General features: G+C 49.4%; 10 protein-coding genes and 2 non-coding genes across 12 annotated transcripts; 8 read left to right on the top strand and 4 right to left on the bottom strand.

Annotated features, from left to right (window-relative positions):
* Positions 1 to 779: 779 nt before the first annotated feature.
* Positions 780 to 1,249, top strand: VTN00DRAFT_2366 (uncharacterized protein; the record flags this gene model as incomplete). The annotated part of the gene is made up of 3 exons (XM_069428576.1): positions 780 to 856; positions 918 to 1,043; positions 1,117 to 1,249. The coding sequence occupies 3 exons, from the start codon at positions 780 to 782 to the stop codon at positions 1,247 to 1,249; spliced, it is 336 nt and encodes a 111-aa protein (XP_069293068.1).
* Positions 1,250 to 1,530: 281 nt separating this feature from the next.
* Positions 1,531 to 3,490, bottom strand: VTN00DRAFT_2365 (uncharacterized protein; the record flags this gene model as incomplete). Its single annotated transcript, XM_069428575.1, has 3 exons — positions 1,531 to 1,591; positions 1,661 to 3,174; positions 3,236 to 3,490. 3 exons carry the CDS (start codon positions 3,488 to 3,490, stop codon positions 1,531 to 1,533), a joined length of 1,830 nt encoding a protein of 609 aa, XP_069293067.1.
* A 645-nt stretch (positions 3,491 to 4,135) lies between these two features.
* Positions 4,136 to 4,954, top strand: VTN00DRAFT_2364 (uncharacterized protein; the record flags this gene model as incomplete). Its single annotated transcript, XM_069428574.1, has 5 exons — positions 4,136 to 4,142; positions 4,207 to 4,385; positions 4,443 to 4,485; positions 4,544 to 4,737; positions 4,826 to 4,954. 5 exons carry the CDS (start codon positions 4,136 to 4,138, stop codon positions 4,952 to 4,954), a joined length of 552 nt encoding a protein of 183 aa, XP_069293066.1.
* A 449-nt stretch (positions 4,955 to 5,403) lies between these two features.
* On the top strand, positions 5,404 to 6,958 carry VTN00DRAFT_2363 (uncharacterized protein; the record flags this gene model as incomplete). The annotated part of the gene is made up of 6 exons (XM_069428573.1): positions 5,404 to 5,419; positions 5,489 to 5,556; positions 5,612 to 5,621; positions 5,677 to 5,763; positions 5,823 to 6,759; positions 6,811 to 6,958. 6 exons carry the CDS (start codon positions 5,404 to 5,406, stop codon positions 6,956 to 6,958), a joined length of 1,266 nt encoding a protein of 421 aa, XP_069293065.1.
* Positions 6,959 to 6,999: 41 nt separating this feature from the next.
* Positions 7,000 to 7,290, top strand: VTN00DRAFT_2362 (uncharacterized protein; the record flags this gene model as incomplete). The annotated part of the gene is made up of 2 exons (XM_069428572.1): positions 7,000 to 7,045; positions 7,088 to 7,290. 2 exons carry the CDS (start codon positions 7,000 to 7,002, stop codon positions 7,288 to 7,290), a joined length of 249 nt encoding a protein of 82 aa, XP_069293064.1.
* Positions 7,291 to 9,337: 2,047 nt separating this feature from the next.
* VTN00DRAFT_2361 (uncharacterized protein) lies at positions 9,338 to 10,837 on the top strand (the record flags this gene model as incomplete). Its single annotated transcript, XM_069428571.1, has 7 exons — positions 9,338 to 9,413; positions 9,476 to 9,704; positions 9,762 to 10,067; positions 10,143 to 10,220; positions 10,276 to 10,448; positions 10,516 to 10,577; positions 10,643 to 10,837. The coding sequence occupies 7 exons, from the start codon at positions 9,338 to 9,340 to the stop codon at positions 10,835 to 10,837; spliced, it is 1,119 nt and encodes a 372-aa protein (XP_069293063.1).
* A 707-nt stretch (positions 10,838 to 11,544) lies between these two features.
* On the bottom strand, positions 11,545 to 11,674 carry VTN00DRAFT_t17. The gene has a single exon. It is a non-coding gene; the product is annotated as a tRNA-Arg (tRNA).
* Positions 11,675 to 13,972: 2,298 nt separating this feature from the next.
* Positions 13,973 to 15,094, top strand: VTN00DRAFT_2360 (uncharacterized protein; the record flags this gene model as incomplete). The annotated part of the gene is made up of 1 exon (XM_069428570.1): positions 13,973 to 15,094. The coding sequence occupies one exon, from the start codon at positions 13,973 to 13,975 to the stop codon at positions 15,092 to 15,094; it is 1,122 nt and encodes a 373-aa protein (XP_069293062.1).
* A 1,307-nt stretch (positions 15,095 to 16,401) lies between these two features.
* VTN00DRAFT_2359 (uncharacterized protein) lies at positions 16,402 to 17,363 on the bottom strand (the record flags this gene model as incomplete). The annotated part of the gene is made up of 3 exons (XM_069428568.1): positions 16,402 to 16,608; positions 16,697 to 17,221; positions 17,283 to 17,363. 3 exons carry the CDS (start codon positions 17,361 to 17,363, stop codon positions 16,402 to 16,404), a joined length of 813 nt encoding a protein of 270 aa, XP_069293061.1.
* Positions 17,364 to 18,525: 1,162 nt separating this feature from the next.
* VTN00DRAFT_2358 (uncharacterized protein) lies at positions 18,526 to 19,128 on the top strand (the record flags this gene model as incomplete). The annotated part of the gene is made up of 2 exons (XM_069428567.1): positions 18,526 to 18,883; positions 18,971 to 19,128. 2 exons carry the CDS (start codon positions 18,526 to 18,528, stop codon positions 19,126 to 19,128), a joined length of 516 nt encoding a protein of 171 aa, XP_069293060.1.
* Positions 19,129 to 19,237: 109 nt separating this feature from the next.
* Positions 19,238 to 19,345, top strand: VTN00DRAFT_t18. Its single transcript has one exon. It is a non-coding gene; the product is annotated as a tRNA-Lys (tRNA).
* A 735-nt stretch (positions 19,346 to 20,080) lies between these two features.
* VTN00DRAFT_2357 (uncharacterized protein) lies at positions 20,081 to 20,811 on the bottom strand (the record flags this gene model as incomplete). Its single annotated transcript, XM_069428566.1, has 2 exons — positions 20,081 to 20,649; positions 20,742 to 20,811. 2 exons carry the CDS (start codon positions 20,809 to 20,811, stop codon positions 20,081 to 20,083), a joined length of 639 nt encoding a protein of 212 aa, XP_069293059.1.
* Positions 20,812 to 22,253: the final 1,442 nt, after the last annotated feature.

Raw genomic sequence — 22,253 nt, 5'->3', positions numbered from 1 at the left:
GTAACACCATGTATGTATCCATCTGAGGGTCAATTATCGTCTATGGAACAATATCGAGGTTTCCCATGACAAAATGACTTGTTCAGCTACAGAGAATAAGGATGGCGAGAACATGCGTTTACACGATGGCCAAGAGAATAGTACTTAGTTTTTGTTGTTACTGCTGTATGTACTCTCCAGACAAGAACGAAGCATATTCTCAGCATTAGGTTTGCGCCGCGCGGACCAGAATAAGCAAGGTTTGCGACAAAGTCCGGAAAGCAATTCAACAGAGTGGCTTGGGGACATTCCATGGCGCAGCCGAAGCTGTCAGCTTTTCCAGCAGGGGCGGGTGAGCCGTCACCGTGTTAGGTGCATGCGGAGATTTTCCGACGTCGTAGCATTAGTTTAGCTGAAATGTGAGACTGTTCCCAGTCAACTCCCACGATTACTAGCTGTACATATAAAGCCTTCATTGACTACAAGGTGCAAACTTTGAGTAATACTTTCACTGACACGACAGGGTCACTTCTTCCATCTTCATTCAAAAAGTCTCCCTGACGGTTCTCCAAAGAACTGGAAGCTCGTCAAAGCCAAACAGTGATATTGTCAGAAATGTATGAAACCTGTTGACAACTGATTCTGTGCAAATTGCCTGATGAGAATGATATAGGATGGCGTCGCATCAGCAAGAAGATATACCAAAACCTATCAGCCAAAGTCTTCCAATGGTAGCTTAATTTGCCCTAAACTGCACATATCCTTCCGATCTTTTTGCGCAAAAAATACCTGAGGTCCTCATGTCATTGGAAAGGATCAACAGGCGGCTACAATATAGAATTGCATTTTCTACCCTCGATCGGAGAAACTTGGTGATGTATAAGACCAACCTCAAGCATATCTAAGGCCGTTTTTGCTGATACATCAGTTCTATAAAGAGGCATCGGCAAGCTATCTGATTTTGTCAGGGGCAACTCGGCTCCATGCGTTCTCAATGAATTCATATATCATGACCTGAAGAACGTGAAGAAGGTCCAGCAGGCCATGAAGTCTTCTAGGGAACAGTCAGTGAAGGGCAACAGAAGTCTAAAGAATGGACAACATTTGAGAGGCCTCAGATTTTCAGTGCACAAAAAGAATACAGGAGGCCGCTGAAGTCGGCTATCTTGAGAGGTCACTGGCGCTAGTTATGGTCGTATACGCTTCCCTAAAGTCTGGTTACATCCCAATGGCAGGATGGCCGACGTCAGGAGGGGTGCCTCCTGTCTGACAAGTGACTTCTCGAGCCAAAGGTGGAAAACCTGACTGTGTCAGACAGACTGCCAGAGAGAGAATTCTACAGTATAGATGAAATAGTGTTGAGTCAAAGCAATTCGATAGTCAATACTATCAAATTCTTATTGTTAGGTAGCTATACAGTTCGTTCAAAAAGCCCAGCCTAAGAGAGACGGCTAAACCATTCCTACGTTTAAACGGCCCATGAAGTTTAACTACTTAACTACCTAGGTACCTACCCATTCCTTCGACAGAGTGAGAGAAACACGACACGCATTATAGATCATCTTCGAGATACTTGTAGATAAATTTGAAGTCCGCCTTGCGCCGGTTCATCCTGTTGAACGTGTTAGATCACGGTTCATAATTGGGAAAAAGTGAAGAAAAGAAGGAATAGAATACTCACCATGTACTCTCATAGTCGAAGAACCGGTAGGTACCCTGCTCAAACTCCTCCGTGATGGTCTTGGGCTCCTCGTGCCGCTGGAACCACGTCTGGTACTGCTTGTGGAAGCGCCAGCTCTGGTTCTTCAGCGACTTGGCGGCCAAATACTGCTGGTACGTTCCCTGGCGGTAGTAGAAGATGTAGAACAGCGTGTCGGTGTCGATCCGTCCGGTCTCGTATAACCGCGGGTCGTCGAAGATGGGTAGTACCTCCTGCGGGTAGTATAGGGGCGTGTTGTAGGGGTTCTGAGGCTTGTAGTGGCGCGGCTTCTCTGCGTCTCCCGGTTCAGGGCACGTTGCCAGCGATGCGGCCAGAAGTCGTTGAACAGAGGGCGAGGGGTTCGTCGTCGCTCTGTTCTTGGTTACTTCAAAGGACTGTATCAGGTCTTGCAGACCAGGAGGAAGATGGTAGATGGATTCATCTGCTTCCTTCTCGTCCTTGGTAGTATCTCCGTTAGGTGCCTGTTGTTGCTCCTTTCCAGCTGTAGTCTGGGCCTTGTCCATCGCAGGAGTCGGTGGAACAGTGCCCGATGTGCTTGCTGGCGCAACGCTTGGACTGAACGGTGTCTTCGACCGCGAGTCGTCTGCACTGGGAGCTGTCGGTGGCACCTTCTGGACAGGCTGTGCAGAGGCAACGCTAGGGGATGCTGTGGATGATGGCTTCGAAACAGGGACAGCCGCTGAGACAGCGGGGCTTGCCCCTGGTGGAGGTGGAAGAGGTGCAATACCGACACCGTTTTTGTCGCTTGCAGCGGCAGCAGCAGCGGCAGATGCATACTTCAGCGTTTCTCCTGGAAGACGTGTCGGGAGAGGTGCCGGCTTCATGCCACTTGCTGTAGAAGCAGAGGGAGCATTAGGGTGGAGAGTTGCAAGCACGGGTAGGGGAGATTTCATCTGGCCGGATGGCCGCCGCGGCACCGAAGAGTCCGCTTTCGACTTTGCCCTCGAGTCAGGTTCATCGTCCTGTATTGATTGCGTGTCTTGCGAGGAGACCCGGTCGTTGTCCAGACCCATTCCGAACTGTGCCTCCTCATCGCCCAGGTTTAGGTCGTCATAGAGCGTCTCATCTTCACCTGAGTAGTCCACATTGTGCCCGTCCTCCACATAATACTTTATGCTGTCCTTCAAATCGACAACCTGACTCGTCTCCACGTTGCCGTTCTGAAGGGATCGTAGCAATAACTCCAGTTTGTTGACATGCCATTTATGTCGTTCTGATATCCGCGCAATATCCGACAAGCGGTTGGTTTTCGTGACATCCTTCTTGCCTTTCTTTAACGAAGCATGGAGAGCTTCCTCCTCTGCCTCCATCGCCTCGATCTTCTGCTGAAGCTCGTCGACCATCGATGACAAGAATTCACAAGTCTCGGCCTTCTCCTTCTCCTTCGGATCGAGCCTTGATGCCGCTGATAGGCCCTCCTTCGAGTATGCCTTGGTTTTCATCTCCTTCTCCACGGCCTTAAACTGCTCCATGCACTGTGTCCACTGTTAGCCCACTGCCTTGTCCCACGAACGTAGAGGTCGGGTAATCGCGCACCGTTTCGATCGCTCTCCGCTGCTCGAGTAGCGGGTTCTTGTCCTTCACTTCATTTCCGGCGGCCCACGACTTGATCTGATCCCGGAATCGCTGGAGCTTCTTGATTTCACGTTTAAGATTGTCCTCTAGTTTATCTCGTTGTGCGGGGTTTTGGGTGGTTTTTATCTTCTCGTATATGGACTCGAAGGACTGTATGCCTTCGGCGACCTTCTTGAAGGTCTTGTCGATCTCCTGCTGCGTTTTCCGAGACGTCATGGCTGCCGTTCACATGAACAGGAGGCTCTCGATGCCTTGGGAAGCGCGGACGAGATAGACAGGTGGCGATAGTGTGGAGAGAAAGGGACGGAGACGTGTCGGGGAAATTGTATCGTAGTGGAACTGGACGGCGGCGTGTATGCCTCCAGAGTCGAGTCGGGGGTGGCGTTGTGCTGAGAGCGCTGGAGTCGATTCACCGTCGTGAAGCCTTGTTCCGGAGGTGTCGAGCTGGATGGCGCCAAGACCAATCAGAGGGCGCTAAACATCGGACCCGAGATCTGACGTCTGCGGCAGCACGCGGTGCGAGGAAGCTCTTTGGAAGTGTGCGGTCGTTGATCCGCCTCTCAGCGTCGCGTCGCTTTTTCTACAAGTTTTTATTTTGGATGGAAGGTAACACTATGTCGCCATAGCGAACCGTTGTTTGTTGTGGTTATCACTGTTGTACACGGAGTTGGTAGGGCGGTCCCCGGCATATCGATTCATGAAACCTAAGGCTTCACCATACTCATCGACCATGGCAGCTGATCGTTGCATCAGCTCGTGTTATGTTGTGGTACTATCGAATTGTCATTTCTACAGAGCCTTGCTAATTACACTGTTTTAAGACGACAGAAACGGACGTAATCTTCCCCCAAATAGCCCAACATGAAAGGTGTGCATCCGCACAGTCCAGTCTGCTAAAGCGCTCTGAAACCGACATCTGATTGAATCGGTAGCTATTCTACAGAGGGTGACCTCGGCCTCAGTCATGGTCGATAAGCAGCTGGTCTCATCGATCGGACGGGGCATTCTGGTATTGGCAGCTGTAGGAAAGGATGACACGGAGAAGGATGCAGACTCTCTGGCAGCCAAAATCCTAAAAGTAAAATTATGGTCTGACGAGAACGGTGGAACGGTGCGTCGATACTCGAAAAGGGAGAAGGCGGCTGTTCCCATCTGACGGCCTTTACAGTGGAAGAAGAGCGTACAGGACATCCAAGGAGAGGTTCTCTGCGGTACGTTTATACTCATGCTTTGCGAAGCAGCCAAAATTACTCATATCATTTACTGTAGTCTCCCAGTTCACTCTGATGGCCCAGATCAAGAAGGGCAACAAGCCTGACTTCCACAGTGCAGCGGACGTAGAAACCGCGCGCAAGCTCTACGACTACTTCTACAACCGGGTGCGGGAACTTTACCAAGCTGACCGCGTTAAGAATGGCGTCTTCCAGGCCATGATGGAGGTGCAACTGACGAATGATGGACCGGTGGGTGTCGAGTACCGCAGTCACAATGCAGCGGTATAGCCACTGTCGTCTTGAGCTCCTGGCCCTGCTGACTGCAATTGGCTGACAGGTTACGATCGAGATGAACACGAATCCTCCTCATAAAGCGGAGAAGAAGGATCCCAGCCCATTTTCTGCAGAGTCAAAGCAAGGTAAAAGCAAAGAGAAGGAGCCGCAGGCAGAAGGTCCTCAAGAGTGAAGACAAAGAATCAAACAAGCCTCAGTGGCGTTAGTACCCTGGATGTAAACATCTGGTTCACCACATCCGTTCTAGGCTCAGTGTATAAACTGTTGCTTAATAGATGTAAAAATAAACAGTGGCAACGCAGATGGCAAAGAAGCTGCAGTTCTACCCATGGACATCGTAGAGGCTCTCCAACCCCCGCCCTAGCGATAGGGCTTAGGGCTGTTCCTGGAGCGGGGTTTTGCAGTGGCTGGTGGGGCATCACCGCCCGGGCCTGGAGCAAAGAAAGCGAGCTATGGAAGCTTCCTGAACATCCTGAGGCGGCCCAGCCTGCATCCTCCTCGACACTTCTTCTTCTCCCTTCACCCCTTGCTCTTCTCCTGCTACCGTTGACTTCGTGTTCTCTACAGTTGTATCCTCCTAGTTGTCCTATCTGTAGCATACCGTCTCTCACGCAGTTCACCATGGCTGAGTCTAAGGGTGCGTTTGCTACTCCGCACGAGGCGCAGGGTCCGGACCTGTCTGAGCTGACTGATCTCCAACTTGCAGGACGCCCTCGCGTTTACTTTGATATCCAGATTGGCGACCGGAAGGAAGGCCGGATTGCCTTTGAATTGGTATGCTTTGGTCTTTAACTCTTGTGTGTGTGACAGCTCTACTAACAACTCCTAGTTTAATGACAGTATGGATTACCCCGCTCTGCTTCACTTCAAGAAATGAAGGCTGATCGACCACAGTTGTTCCCAAGACCGCAGAGAACTTCCGCGCCCTCTGCACAGGCGAGAAGGGCATTGGCAAGCAGGGCAAGCCATTGCACTACAAAGGCACGTCTTACCCTCATTTTAGAGATCTCTTGGTGCAGCTGTGTTAATACGCGGAACAGGCTCCATCTTCCACCGGGTGATCAAGCAGTTCATGATCCAGGGTGGTGACTTCACTGCCTTCAACGGGACCGGTGGCGAGTCTATCTACGGCGAGAAATTCCCCGACGAGAACTTCGAGCTCAAGCATGACCGTCCCTTCCTCCTGTCCATGGCAAACTCCGGCCCCGGCACCAACGGCAGCCAGTTCTTCATAACCACCGTTCCGACCCCCCACCTGGACGGTAAGCACGTCGTTTTCGGAGAGGTCATCAATGGCAAGAGCATCGTCCGCAAGATCGAGAACCAGCCCACCCAGGCTGACAAGCCCCTCACCGACGTGACCATCGTTGACTGCGGTGAGCTCACGGGAGAGGACTACGAGAAGGCAGCCGAGAAGACGGTCGACAGCACTGGTGACCCTTACGAGGACTACCCGGAGGACCACCAGGGCGAGGAGCTCTCCGCCCCTCTGTGCTTCAAGATTGCATCGGAGCTGAAGGAGTTTGGCAACAAGGCTTTCAAGGCGGGAGATGTCGCGCTCGGTCTCGAGAAGTACCAGAAGGGTCTGCGCTACCTCAACGAGTTCCCCGAGCCTGATGAAAAGGACCCCAAGGAGCTCGACCAGCAGATGAAGGCCCTCCGCTTCACGCTGCACTCCAACTCGGCTCTGCTGGCTAACAAGCTCGGCCAGTTCAAGAACGGCAAGACCTGGGCCGGCTACGCCCTCGAGACCGCTGATGCCGCTAACGCCAAGGAGGCTGACAAGGCTAAGGCATACTACCGCCGTGCCATTGCCAACACCGGTCTGAAGGAGGAGGAGGAAGCCCTCAAGGACCTGCAGGAGGCTTCTAAGCTTGCTCCTGGCGACGCGGCCATCACTAACGAGATCGCCCGTGTCAAGAAGATCATCAAGGACCAGGAGGCGAAGGAGAAGGCTGCCGTCAGGAAGTTCTTCTCGTGATTTTTCCATCCCAAAAGTCCCAAAATAATTTTCTAGCTCTGTCCTAGTTGGAGAGGTCATGCTCAACTTAAAGAGGAGATGACATGTGATGACAACATACCCCTTCCTTCATCCCTAACACTGTGCGCATCTACCGGAGATTGGGACTTTCCACCACCCAGGTCCCGGTCCCGTCCCGTCATCCCATCTCCGTAATGCCCTGTGTTTCAATTTCCCCTAAGCCGTTGTACCGTCTCATGTATGGCAGCGTGGAGAAACCGGCGCAAATTTCTTTTCTAGCTTGTTATTTTTCTATTTTCCTATCCTAACCCGGAGGAATCCAAGTCAGCCAAGTTCATCACCACCACCATCTTCCATGTACTTTGCTCCGTACGACTCTGTACAAACCTAACCTACCTCACCTTCAACTATTCCCTGCGATAAATAAGGACAAGAACAAGAAAAAGAGAAGAAAAGGGTTGGTCTGGTCAGTCCGGGGTGTCAATGTTGGAAGGAAGGGATGGATCGAAGCGGGCTTTATGTCCTAACGTAATCAACCCCCGAGCTGGCCACCTCACCACCACAACGCGACATGCTCAACAAATTCAATTAATATGTCAGCACCACAAAGCAATCAAGATCGCTCTAAAGAAGGTAGAATCCTTCTAGCTATTAGAGCTTATCAAAATGGTCAATTCCCTAGTATTAGGGTTGCTGCGCGTGCATATGATGTACCTAGATCTACTTTGACTACGCGTCTTCATGGTCATATTGCACGCGCAGATACAACACCAAATTGCCAAAAGCTTACTACAACTGAAGAATCTACTCTTGTTCGATGGATATTATCAACGGATCAACGTGGCATGCCACCTCGGGCTACTACTATGCAGCAAATAGCCAATCTATTACTATCTGAGTGATCATCATCTTCTGTTGGCAGGAATTGGGTATATAAGTTTGTCAATTGCCATCCTGAGCTTCAGTCAAGATATAACCATAAATATAATTATCAATGGGCTCAATGTAAGGATCCAAAGATCATCTGTGAGTGGTTTAAACACATGTGTAACATTATTCAACAATATAGGGTGGTTGATCAAGATATCTATAACTTTGATAAGACTGGCTTTAAATAGGTGTGATATCAACTGCCAAAGTGATTACTGGATCAGACACTGGTTATGCTAGATCTATATAGCCTGAAAATTGTGAGTGGGTGACTGTTATTGAATCAATCAATTTATCTGGATGGGCTTTACCTCCCATAATTATATTTGCGGGAAAGATGCACCAATCTTCATGGTATAGAGATATACCATCAGATTAGTGATTGGTGTCAGTGAGAATAGCTGGACAGATAATTAACTTGGCTTGCTTTGGGTTAAAGAGGTATTTTATAAGCATATCTATGCTTATGCAATGTTACGCACTCCTCCAGTCCTGAGTCGCAACGGTGGCTTGGTCTAAGGTAGCAAGGTTTGGGCTTTGTAGGTCAGACACAAGAGTAACAATCTCTGACTGATGGACAACGCGACTAAGGTGGAGTGGAGCGCCTATTGAGTACGTATACTCAATAGTAGGTTTAAGCTCCTTGATAAGTTGCATCTGCTTTTGCACCTCTGCAGTAGAGTGAGGAGTCTTTGCAACCCAGGGGCCAGGAGAAGAAGCTGGTGTAATTCTCTTGGCCTGAATATCAAGCATATCCAGCACACGCTGTGGATTGAATGGCACTAGGCCTGTTGCTGCAAATCCACTGTGTATATTGGCTGCTGAAAGTGCTTTCATGAAGACTGATATAGCAATAAGAAGCCTTGCTTATCAATATAATTGACGCCAAGATGCATGCTCTTCTGAACCTGCTGCCCACAGGCCTGCTTTAGAGGAGCAAAACAACATCAAGAGGCTGTAGGTGATAAGATAAATGTGCTAGCATATATAGGGGAATAATTTGGTGATTCTTGCAGAAGTAGTCAAATTCTGCAGTGGCATGACTGCTATGGCCACCTAGAATTAGAAGGCAATATCTCCCTATAGTCTGCAGAGCTGTATGCTTCTCAAAGACCTCTTTTAGCCAAAGCAATCCCAGCTGATCATTAGTCCATCCATTATCACTTAGGCCTATTGTCCAGTCATGAGGCAGATCTTGATACCATGTAGATTGGTGGACCTTGCCAGCAAAGATGATCATAGGGGGCAGGGCCGAGCCTGTGGCATTGACTGATTCAATAGCTGTCACCCATTTGCGATTCCCAGGCTCTATAGCTTGTACACAGCTTGTAGGATGATGAGATCCAGTAATAACTTTTGCTGTAGATGCCACACTTGTTTGAAAGCCTGTTTCATCACAATTGTAGATATCCTGTTCAAGAATACCATATTTTGCTATAGTATTCTGAACAAGATTGAACCAATTCTTGATAATATCTGGATCCTCACATTGAGCTTATTGATAATCATACTTGTAATTGTATTTAGATGCAAGATCACCATGCTGCTTGATAAAATAGGTTACCCAATTTGGACTGATTGATGCAGTATTGCCTTTGCGATCAGATAGCAAGATAGTTGCCATTTTGCATACAGTATCATGAGATGGTCAATGCATCGGCACCTGCCGTTGCCCAACGGAAACCCAGGCGAAGGCGGACAGTGAAACCTGGATCAACGGGTTTGTTAACAACGACCAAGTTGCAAAGAACTTGAGGAAGCACGTTGATGGGCATGGTAAAGATCACCGGTCTGCTGCTGAGATAGTGTACCGACTGCTCACGTACCCTGAACTTGACTACCCCGATTTCGCTACTACAGCTAGGCCTCCAGAACGCCTTCAGCCTGACAAAGAGAACAGTCTCGAGTTCATTCACAACCTTATCCATAATTGGACTGGGTGTAAATATAATGGACACATGGCAGACGTCCCTGTTGCAGGTTTCGATCCCATCTTTTGGCTTCATTACTGGTAAGGTTGGAAAAATCCTGAACCTGATAATCATTGGACTTACGATACTGTCAACAGCAATGTCGACCGTCTACTTGCTATCTGGCAGGAGCTGAACCCGAACAAGTGGTGGACTAAAGTTCCCAGGGATCAACAAGACGCAGCCGCACTACCAGAGTACATTACCCCTGATACGCCACTTCGACCATTTCATATGGACAGAAGTGGCACCACTTGGACATCAAACGTGGCCCGCCAGTTCATGCATCTAGGTTACACTTACCCTGAGCTACAGCCCTGGTCACCGGAATACAAGCACAACAGGGAGAAGTATATCAAAAACATTAGATCAATAATCAACGAAAAGTACGGTATCAACCGGAAGTAGGCTTTTCATTTCATGGACAAGGTACGGGCTGTCACCACTTACAGGCAGTGAGCAACAGCCGCAGCCTGCAGGCATCCCAAGAGGCTTGCAACCAGTCAGTGGGGGGAGGGAATCGAATCCAATGATACCATTAGCGTCCGCTATTCAAAGTAAGACTACCCAAAGATAGTGGTTGTTGATTCCGAAAATACTCATTTAAAATAGGTTTGGACTGGGCGGTCATCCTTTTAACATTTCGATACACCTCGCACCCGGCGACTTGACACTCGCAGATCCTGAAAGGGACCACGTTGCCGATGTATACAACTTCAGCTCTCCTTCTACGGTCAATGGCCAGCAGGTTTGCGGCAAATTGTGCCAAGTTGGAGGATGCGAATGTGAGAGGGACCTCTTATATCCCCATCAACCATCTGTTGACTCGACTGGTCGAGGAAGGATCTCTAGCATCGCTTGAAGAAGAGGATGTGGAACCCCTGCTCAAGAGGCTCTACTGGAGAATTACCAAGGTGGGTTTTGCCCCCTCTAGTCTCCCATTAACTGCATCTGAACTAGGTACTAACGCTGTATTCAGTACGGGGTGCAAGTCCCGCGAAGCGAAATGGAGAAAATCAAAATCGACGTCCAAGTGTCCCGTAGCCACGTTAAACACTATGAGGATAGTGAAATGACTTCTCGTTTCAGGCACTTCCGTTTTATGCCGTCACCCAGCGGTGGACCTTCTGGCGCGCTGGATCCAGTATTGGAGGTCGAACCTACTGCTGCTTGAACCGAAGACGAGGACGTAATTCACGTCAGGACATTCGATTCTCTCAGTAGCTATGAGAAGGAAAAGGGTAACTTGAGATAAGAGGGAAGCTTTGTCTATGGTCAGAGTGATCAATGACGCCGGCTGAGTGCGAAAGAATGGATTCGAATTTGCCAAGTCTGTGAGCGATATTCTTTCAACATAGAGTCCTCAGACATATATCGACTTGTTGAATTTATTTGTCCACTGTTACAGCACTTGCAGAAGTGAGGCTATGATGAGGGGAAGCCTTTGGAGAAACTACAGACCGACAACCCAATCAGGATACAATCAGACCTCGCCCTTCGATTCAGACTACGCGAATCGACAAGAGGTCTTCGATTCGGTCCCCTAATCAGAAGGGCTATTTCAATTGACAATGTATATAGAGACGCTCCTTAACCATGGGGGATTAGGACCCCGAGGTCAACTCAAATAGCAATCAGGATAGTAACATTGCTAGTAACGGCCTACTTATTTGTCTTTTCCCCTTGTTTTCTGCCTTCAAGATAAACCCGACGAGCCCTAGCCTGGGAGTCTTGGGCCCGCCGTTACATCCACCATTTCGCCATAGCCTGTAATGTAAAAAAAACTGTCAGAAAATAAGGACTAATCAGTGTTTCATGGCACCTTTTTAGTCTGACAAAAACAAACCAGAAAAACAGAAAATAGGAAAGAGAAAAGAAGTGAGGGTTGAGGGAGGATCGAACTCCCGACCTTAGGATCTCTATTGTAGCTTGTTAGATATCATAGGGCTGATGAGTCGATGTGGCAGATGAACTTACGCAATCCTCTGCTCTACCACTGAGCTATCAACCCAATTGGATAATTCTCCACTTTTTGAGAATTGGATTTAAAAAACCACCGGGTGTTAACCAGAGCCACCATGCATCCCCCTGTCTTTCAGTGAATCGCACTAGGGAATTACCTGCCAACTTACCACTCACTACATACTTCTAATTTAGCAAACAAGGCGACAAAAGCCCATGACGCGTTTGTGCTACAAAACATACATTACTCGGAGCCTCGGAGTCTCGAATGGTCCGATGGTCGAAACCCAAGATTCCTCAGCTTGGTACTGTACTACCTTGTACCCAAGTTCCTGGCATTCATTCGTATGTACGGTTCACGAATCCCCGTGGACGTGGACGTGGAGGGATGCGGGCCGAGCCGGGAGTTTGGGCAAGTATGCAATACAGCACATGTACCTACATTATGCCTACATACTGTACGTACATGTATGTACTGTACACATTAAATGTGCATTCAGCTCGCGTTGCGGGCCGGCCCTGTAAAAGGCGAAGATGCATTATCGTCCGTCCGTCTACAGGGGTGAGTTGAGGTTGAGGTTGAGGCTGAGGCTGGTGTAGGCTGAGGCTGGTGTAGGTATAGTACGGGTTCGGAGAACCTCCACATGTACATATATCTAATGCATGTGCCCGTCGCTGCGTGGTTACCGGAAATAGACATCATAAAATATTTTGAAAAATCCAGAATTTCAAGCGGTTTTCTTTTCCTGTACTGTTTTTGCAAATTCCGTCGCACGGGCCATCCCTTTTTTTCTAGACCCGTCTCTAACCGATCTTATTTCGCCCAATTGAGGCACTGCCCTACCCCCGGGGATACCGAGTACAGAGCGCGTTGAAAATATCATTATCACTTATCACCAACCATCAAGTCGTGTTAGTGCTACGGAGTACCTGCTGAGATCACTCTCGGTTTCAGTACGCGCATGGTATACCAACTCAGCTGCACATTAAACATTAGAACCAATATCTGTTATATCAAGCTGGAAATCAGCAGAAATAATTTCTTTTGATACGTCTTTGGCGCTAAAATTCCAATGTATCGTATGCCGCGAACACCGCGCTCAGCGTCGCTTACCCAAGTAATTGACTCGTACGATGTGAGTGGATAGCAAGGGTCAAGGGAACTGATCTTCCAGACTTCTACCCAAGAATCAATTATCAGTGGAGCCCAATCGGTACAGGGTGGATCTTGATGGAGCCTCATCTCCCTGTCAACAAACCGCTGGACTTTCTCGAATCCCCTTGGTCCCCGATCGGCTCAGCAGCATCTCTACCGCGTATCCGGTATACCGACCCGCGTGGAAAAACTCCACATTTGAAATGTGATGTATCAGTGCGCATTTTTAGACCCATTCCGACAACGTAGTAGGTATAGCTTCGAAACCATGGATAGGGGCCCTAATGCAAGGAGATTCGATAGCGAGCGCCACAGCACAGGATCTTGCGGTTGCGGCTTTGTGCTATCACAGTTCTTTTTCAAACGTCAGCCTGTCAGGGTCAAGGTAACTCCCAAATTCCGGAGTCCAGAAGAGTCAAGAACGGTAGGACCCCCTCATTGGGTCTCGTAATAAGAGGCAAACGGCCTAAAGTTTAGATCTGAGCAAGTCCTCCAACCGGCCAGCAACGGGCCAAGAAAGCACCAAGTGGCCAACTAACGGGCTGACAGGCACCGGAACGGAGGGTCCCAGAAAGCCAAGTGGCATGATGCTCAAAAGTTAGTATTATCTGATCGTGGGATTTGCTCTCATGAGATTTTGATTATCAAAAAGGCCCACCTGATACTGAGTCTGAAAAGAGAGCAGATGGGAGAAAACACGGCCTTGTTCTTCCTGTGACGGGTGACGCGCTTGTCGTGTCATTTTTGAACCTGTGTTCGTATGTCGTACCTGCACTACTACCTTGCATGCAGAGTGCACAGAGGTATGTTACCCGTGGGTATATTGTAGAACGTATGTAGGGAGCATTGTATGCGCAGCTTGAACCCTTATTTAGCCGGCTGCCGACCACGCCCCTGTTTCACATGTTCGTTGGGGGATGATAACGTTTGCGGATGGGTGAGATCGACGATCCGCCTTTCGAACGAGTATTATTCGATCGTTCAGCCGTGGGCAAACGTCTTTGCTTTTTCCGCCAGTTCATATTATTTTCTCCTGTGGTTCTCTCCGATCGATCGTTCCATCAACAGATACTCTTTCGAGACCACGGTTCTAATCCCCAAATTTTTGCTTGATCGATAGCCTTGATAAACCCGTAGCACGGAAGCATTGATCACTTTCACTCTTTGCTCGACAACGATTAGAACCCAGCAATGCCGTACAGACCAGCCATCACAACCGTCTCCCTCGGACGAGCCTGCTTCCACGACATCCGCGAAAAGCTCTTCCAGGCATCCCGCCATGGGTTCGAAGGTATCGAGCTCTTCTACGAGGATATCGAGTACCTCGCGCGGACTTTCCCCGGTGACCTCTCACGTGAAAACCTACTGGAAGCAGCCCGGCAGATCAAGACGATAAGCGACAATCTCGGCCTGACCATCCTCAATCTTCAGCCCTTCATGTTCTACGAGGGTCTGGTTGACCGTGCAGAGCATGAGCGGGTTATCAATGAGAAAGTGCCTCTGTGGTTTGACATCCTCCAGATCTTCGGGGCCGACACAATCCTGATTCCATCGAATTTCCTTCCCCCTGACCCTGAAACCGGGGCTCCTCGGATCACCGGCGATATGGACGTTATTATCTCTGACCTGGTTGAGATCACGGAGTTGGGCGCAAAACAGACCCCGGTTGTGAAGTTCGCGTACGAGGCTCTCGCCTGGGGCACGTATGTGGACACCTGGGAGAAATCCTGGGACGTGGTGTGTCGGGTCAACAGACCGAATTTCGGGATCGCTCTCGATACCTTCAACATCGCCGCACGTGTATATGCAGATCCGGCTGCCTGGTCCGGCAAGACCAAGACGGCCGAGGAAGACCTCCGGCTCTCGATGCTGAAAATGTCCATGACTCTGGACGTCAACAAGATCTTCGTTATCCAGCTGGCGGACGGAGAGCGTCTCTCTGAACCGATGCGGGAGGGCCATCCGTGGTACGTGAAGGAGCAGCCAGCCCGGATGACCTGGTCGCGCAACGCCAGGCTTTTCCCTTGCGAGAAGGAGATGGGGGCATATCTCCCTGTGGTGGAGGTGCTGAGAAGTATCCTAAGCCTTGGGTTTGAGGGATGGCTCTCGATGGAAGTATTTTCGAGGACGTTGGCGAACCCAGAGTCAACGACCCCATACAGCCATGCTCAGAGGGGCTCCGTCTCTTGGACAAGGCTTGTTGAGCAGCTCTCCGGAAAGCATGATCTCGCCGAGGAGGCATCCAATGCTAATCCCTCGTATTCGAACAACTCATATTCTCTGCCCCTCAGCAGTCCCAGAGCCCTGATTTGAGCTGTTGCATTATGCAATAATTGTTTTTTCGGCAGTCATTGTGTTCATGTCTTTTCCTGACGTCATCTCCCATACAAATTGCGCTATATGGATGACTCTTCTTGGAATCGCCCAGGGAGTTAGCGCAACATCACAACCTGCTGTTCTTGTCAATTTGTTTAATCCAGACTGAGAGAACCATTGTGTGAATTGCATTGTCAGATACACGCGACATAGCGAAGCAAAATCTTTTATATCAAGAGATGGTGCCACGAAGGTAAAATTGCGCAGTGCCATGTCATTCTGAAACCGTCTTCAAAATCGCCGGGCAGGCGATTCAATCGTAGCTGCAGTATGAGGTACAGTACCTACCTAGGTACTGAGGCAATATATCTTAACTGGTGATCCAACAGAACATTGGCTCAACAACTGAATCATTGATTCCGTGACTGATGGGTCATATATATTGTGATGATAGAATGATTCAATGAGCCATGAAGGGAAATGGAATGTGCCTTAGTCGAACACCAGCCTTTGATACAAACAAGGTCCAGCACATAACATAGTGCCATGCTGAAGAAGAGTAAATTCGTCTCTTGAAACTAATTCTATGCTGAAATCGCGTTCATGAAAGTCGCTGTCGTTAACAGTCAAGTCTTGACAATGGGGAAAGGGCAACCTGCCCAAGTCAACCTTGAAGCTTGAGTAAGCGACGAACACACAAACAAAATAGATGAGCGTAGATGAACATAATCACCTTCTTAACGATGACTTCGATTGTATCTGATGAAGAAAGAAAGGCGTGTCGAATTCATATAAGTGCACTGTTCTGGTGGGCCGGTCGAGCTCTATTCCGACCGGCTGTTATTATCGGCATTTGTCGCGGTAAGGTTTGCATGCCGCATTCGTCCATCATAACCACGAACAGAAATAGGATCACATCTACAAGTTACAACATTTTCCTCCTTTCCTACATCTTAGGAAAACATGTACAGTATGTTTCCTTACTATAGGAGCCGTTCTAACATTAAAAACCTCCCAATACCAACTAGACTGCACAGCAGTCTTAAAGTGCCGAGGAGCAGAACTTATATATATCGGTTTAGGTACTCTCAGCTTGCTGTATTTTGCACTCCTGACTAAACATTCTTCCAGTATATGCAAGGATCGAGGAACAGGTCAAGACCCTTGGGAGAGTTATTCCTATCTTGTGATGCTGAGTACCTCTTTGATGTTCCAAAATTCCACCAGAACCCTGCCTTAACTACATGACAAACTCTTGATATTCAGCTTCCCTGAATAACAATATTAACGGATTGCTAAAGATGCTACTTCTTTCCCCGGTTTTCTGGCAAAAAGTGAAGCGGCACAGGCTGTCCCCAGAAGTCGCATGGGTTGAACCGCCATGCTCCCTTGTTTCTGGCCCCGAACCAGTACTTGATGACATACGGCAGGACCGCAGGCAGAGGTGGAAACTCGTTGCCTCCCTCGTAGGTCTTGTCGCATGTTCCCAGAACGCAGGGGAAGACGTCATACTAGGAAGGTCCTTTGGTCAGCACCGTCCATGCCATTTGTCCGCTCATCATGTCATCCTGCAACTGTTGCAATAACCTTGGAACCTACCAGCATATAAAACTTTCCCTTCGCCTTGGCCACCTCCTCAGCCTCATCCCAGCATCTTCGCAACCCTGCGCTGTCCAGGTTGCCCATTCCCAGAAAGACATCAATCTCCTCGTACAGATGCTTCGTCAGACTGGGCGCGAACCCGTCGATGATCTCTTTCATCCCACCCGGTCCCTCCCACCGATACTCCTCAGGCGGCATCTCCTGCGCATACCGCAGCAGGCGGTCCAGCCCCGGTGTGAACTCCTCGTGCTGGCCCTTGGGCCCGTCCATGATCCCCGGCTGGCCAGTGAAGGCTTCGATGTCCGGGAACATGCAGGTCTCCTCGGTGTGGTGGTGCCACTCGACCGTCTTGACCCACGAGGCAACGTAGAAGAGCAGGTCACGCACATCCTGGGCCGTGTACCCGGGTGAGCCTGAAGAGGGTACGTGGGGAGCTTGGAGGAGGATGGCATTGAGACCCCGGAGGAGGCAGTTGTGCGAGTAGGCCATTTCGGAGGCGCAGTAGACGTAGGAGTGGGAGTTCTATATATAAATCCGGGGTTAGTGCGGGGAAGCTGGGGAAGACTGAGGGGAGCAGTGTTACAATATCAAGCCTGTTGGAGGGTATGGGGATGAGCCTGTAGGGCTCGTCGGCCCAAGGAGCGTCGGACGGTTTGGTAGTCATTGTGAATGATGTTGTTGGGCTTTGTTTACTCTGGAGAAAGGGAGAAACCCATACCTTTTTTTTAATTCAAATATTTAAACTCATTTAAAATCTAAGGCCCCCCACATGGTGGCAGTTCTCTTGCTCGTGATGCGCAGACGGCCAGATGCAGACCCTGGCCCTCGCCGTATCGACGTATGCTATCATCTGGATTGCTCAGCCGTCGACCAATGTGTGGAACTAGAATGTGGTGAATTTTATTCCCTGCCCCAGTGGCTAAGCGCGAAGGCTTAGCCTGTACCAAATCTGGAGCACATCTTTCGTATTCCTGCCGCTCACTGAATGGATATATAGCGAGAGATAATGATCCAACTAACCGCCTCTAAGAAGAACTTATCGGTTTTAATATTAAAAGCCTTCTATACGTGACGACAAACATGGCCCCAGCTAGACCTGGAGCTGGCAGCGCCCCCGCATGCCACTATTATTAGTGCTTACTTCTTACTATCAGATAGGGCTACTGGCACTACCGGGCACCAGCAACCAAGTACGACCGAACCAGTATTGTGATCTTTCCATTAGCTGGACGGCGATAGGTGTATTCGTAAAAGCCTAGCCCACTAGGGCCCGTGCGGGAGCCTGCTCGGAGTGCACCTAATGTTAACCATACAATTTAAGTATTTATTTGAAAATAAGAATGATCAGTTAGTACCTTCTAATGATTCAGACTCTCAAAACGATTAAGAATCAGATAACAAGAGCAGGAACTGATCCATAGATATATACAAGACTTCTAAGGGAGGACCTTGAACGTGCGGACTTTATCGGTCGGCCCTGATAAAGATCACATGCTGCGTTCGTCCATCGCAGCGCATGGACCCGTCCGGACCGCCCCCCAACGTCGCCCGCGTCGCATCCATGGATCCTTGGAAGAATTAGTTGACGGCATTCGATACGTCCACACCTACTTCTAGGAGATGAATTCGAATATTTTGAACGACAAGTTTGTCAGTTAGATATATCTCTTGAATCCGCGCCTGTTTCTCCCAACCTCCTCAGCAACCGAGCCCCGTACCGTACCCCATCCCATCCCGCACCCGGAGTGAACACCACCATACCCACACCACCGAACCCGATCAGCAGAAGAACCTCAAGACGACGACAGGACTAAGAAAGAAAGAAAATGGACCCCGACACCCCTCCCCCCGACGCGCCCCCCTCCGCATTCAACTACATCCTCTCCTTCATCCTCGTCGGGCTGGCGTGGGGGTTCACGACGCCCTTCATCCGGCGCGCAGCGGTCGATTTCAACAAGCGGCAGGCGGCGAAGCAGCAATCTCAATCGCAAAACCTAGACGGTAGTCATCATGGCGATAACAGTGTTAGTGAAGGAGGAGGGGGGAAGATATCATGGCTAAGAATGAAGCTGGTCACCCTGTTCTGGACGGTTGTTAATCTCCTCCGGACACCCGCGTACGCGATCCCCCTGGTCTTGAATCTGACAGGGAGCGTGTGGTTCTTTTTGTTGGTTGGTAAACACGGTATGCCTTCCCTCTCTCTCCTCGCTCATCTCATGTTGTGTGATACGGTATTTTTTTTTCTGATAATGTTGGGGTTTGGGGTTACAGAACTTTCCCTCACCGTGCCCATCACCAACTCAATGGCCTTCCTCTTCACCGTGCTGGGCGAGTGGTACGTCGAGCGGAAAGTCATCGCGCGCGAGACGTGGCTGGGGATGTTTCTGGTGTTGGGCGGCATCGCGCTGTGCGTGATGTCGAAGGATTAACATTGGTTCGTTTCTTTTCTAGTTCGATTGGTTTTTGAGTATGGCGTGTCTTTTCTTAAGATTCAATTTTGGGGTTTTTGTCTTCCTTCGTCCAGAGATCTACCAATCAGCCGGGCTAGCTCAATCGGTAGAGCGTGAGACTCTTACAGCCCGATCACTGGGAAAACAGTGATCAATTGGAATCTCAAGGTTGCGGGTTCGACCCCCGCGTTCGGCTTTCCGCCGTTTTCTCGTTTTTATTCATGTTCATCTTTCTTTTTTCGCTCCTTTACAAAACCCTAAACCCTATTGTCACAATATAGACATAGGCAATATAGACAGGTAGGTATGTGACCCATTAGTATACATTTGAGGTCATCCTATGAGAAAAAGATCAGATCAAGTATTTCCGGACACAAGATACCTGTATCTAATCTGTATTCCGGCAAGGCGTTGAGACATGGTTGCCCCAGGTAGCTGTACTTGAAAAATTCCAAGGGAGAATGTCCAGCACATTCATTCACCGAGAGTTTTATCTAGAATTGCTGAAGTGCAACAAACTATAACAATACAGACTCTTCTTGAAGCGTATGATTTCCTCGATTGAGATATCTGCATGCATCAAGCAAGATGACACACTTATTTATCGCGATATCACAATACCCATATATTGCATGATATTCTCTATGTATATGGATCGGACACAACTGGGCATCGGATCCCGAGCGACCATCGTAGATTCGTCGCAGAGCTAATATGCAACGGCTCTGACCGTAACTTTTTGCACATGATAATGCACAACCCACCACAACCGTCTTATATCCACAGGTCTATCAGAAGCAGGGGGTATCTACCGGAGTGTGCCTGCGCTCCATGCAATGAATGCTTCTTGTCGACAGTCCCCAAAAGAGAAAAAAAAAGAAAGAAGAAGAAGAAAAAGAAACAACAGCTCTCATCGCGTCGACATGACAACTCACGACGAGGCCTCAGCGGCAGCCTTCCTCTCCACATGTTCCAAGAACCCCTTCGAGAACCTCACCACCTGCTGATACACCTCCTCGAACCCATTCACACCACCGTAATACGGATCCTGGACCTCCTCCCCACCACCAATCTTCTCCGTCGGAACACCACCCTTGCGTCCGAAATCCCCGAACAATCTCACCTCCGCGACCTTCTTCTCCGCGCCCACCCCTTCACCTTCACTTACGGCGGGCTTGGTCCCCTTCTTCCCCGCCGCGGCGGCGGCCGCGCTCGGGTTCTTCATCGAGTTGATGACCGTCTCGCGCGTCCGCTGCAGGTCGCGCAGGTTGTACCTGTCCATGGCGAGGATGTAGTCGAAGGTGCGGAAGTCCTCCTTGGTGACCATGCGCGCGGCGTGGTCGTAGTCGGTGATGCCATGCCGGCGGAGGGTCGACATGGTGCGGGGGTCGGGCGGCTCGAGGGTGTGGTAGGCGCCTGTCCCCGCGGAGTCGATCTCGCCGATTAGAGGGTGGGAGGAGGCGAGGTTGCGGAAGACGGCATCGGCCATGGGGGAGCGGCCTGTTGGTTCAGGTTTAGTGGTTAGCGATATGATATGTAGGGGGTAGATGGTATGGTTATGTGTTCTCGATGAGTGAGTGGGCTGCACGTACAGATGTTCCCCAGACAGACGAAGAGCACATTGACCGGTCTCGCGGTCGCGCCGGAGGATGGACTAGCCATGTTGTTGGTTTCAATACGTCGCGGCCTATCCGTGCCCGAGGGAAATGTGGCTTCTATGACTCCTGTTTTTTCGAGCGACTGGTGTTTGTTTTTGACAGCGGGGGAGATTTGCGATTTGCGATGCGGATGTTGACCGGTTATCGATAAAGAAAGCGTATACGGTCCGTGCGCACAATGTGGCGCATCCACCTGTTGGCGGTTCTCGGGTGTTAGTCCCCGAGACGTGTGAAGATGAATATGGCGGTTGGCTCTAATAATATTCAATTCTTTTCGGCTATTGGATTAGTCGATCCTGTTTTATATAATTTCTCCTATCGTTGGAACATGTAGGACGCATTGCTGTGGAGTGGGACGTCTTTCGTCATTTAACAATTCTCTCGATAATCACGATTGAGCGCGGTTATCCGGATTCAGATCTCGTTCTTTTAAATCTCCCGCACAAAATATGTGGAATGTACATGATAATTTCCCTTGCTGTTGTGCTGCTTTCCCTTAATGTAGACACAAGTTTGATATCAAAATATCAAAATATAAATCTGGTGCCAGTAAATTACCTCATCCAGCAACCATGCGAATCCTCTTGTGTACTATTTTGTAAAGGACATTTCGTATCCATGGAGACGATGTCCCAGAGACCGGCATAAGCAATGGCCTGGCAAGGTGCCAGTGGCTTTCTCAGTGCGCCAACGTTGTCGTGACGGATATCTTTCTGGTCATCATGCTGGACATACTAATATCTGATCACCGGATTTTCAGGTGCGATGTGATCATTGCAATAGGAAAAAGATGTTCGAAGGGCTGGCTGCTTTGAGTGTGCTGGAGGTAGCTGGATTTACTAGCTCTGCAGGGCTCTCAGGCCGATAAAGATGGATATCGAAGCGCTGTCACTTCCAAGTCACATGAACATCGCCATCATGGATGTGCAAACCTTGGAGCTTCTAGCGGTCCCTAGTCTATTGATCAGAAATGGACAGCGTAGATCATTGTGGCTTACATTCTTCCGTGACTTGACCATAACTCTTAAACTGCATGGTCTAGCGCCAGGTTGAACAATGAGAATTCATTTCAAGCTCTGTGTGAATACCCTCGATTCCGTGTTTTCCCAGAACTGGCTGGCGCATTCTTTATGATCTTGTTAGTCAAAAATCAAGTTGGTAAGAGCGGGTGCACCTGGCTCTGCTGCTATGTCTTGAAGATGGAAGTGGTGAAGTAGAGTCGACATATCCCAAGCGCGGATTCGCTGAGGCCTTTGCTGCTGGTTCCTTGGAATTCTTAGATCCGAGCATATAAGGTTAGTTGGTTAATCTGCGATCAGCGATCACTCTTTCACGCATAGAAGAAAATAGAGCACCACCCTGTTGGCGCTTCTTCTGGAGCTGTCGTTGTCATGGTAGAGTCGACGCTGCTTAAAGCCGGTCTCCTGATATCCTGATTCGCGAGGA

The sequence above is a fragment of the Thermoascus crustaceus genome, assembly GCF_041956765.1.
Source record: "Thermoascus crustaceus strain CBS 181.67 unplaced genomic scaffold VTN00scaffold_1, whole genome shotgun sequence".
NCBI lineage: Eukaryota > Fungi > Ascomycota > Eurotiomycetes > Eurotiales > Thermoascaceae > Thermoascus > Thermoascus crustaceus.
The sequence above is the reverse complement of the archived record's forward strand: the minus strand, read 5'-3'. Positions and strand labels throughout refer to the sequence as shown.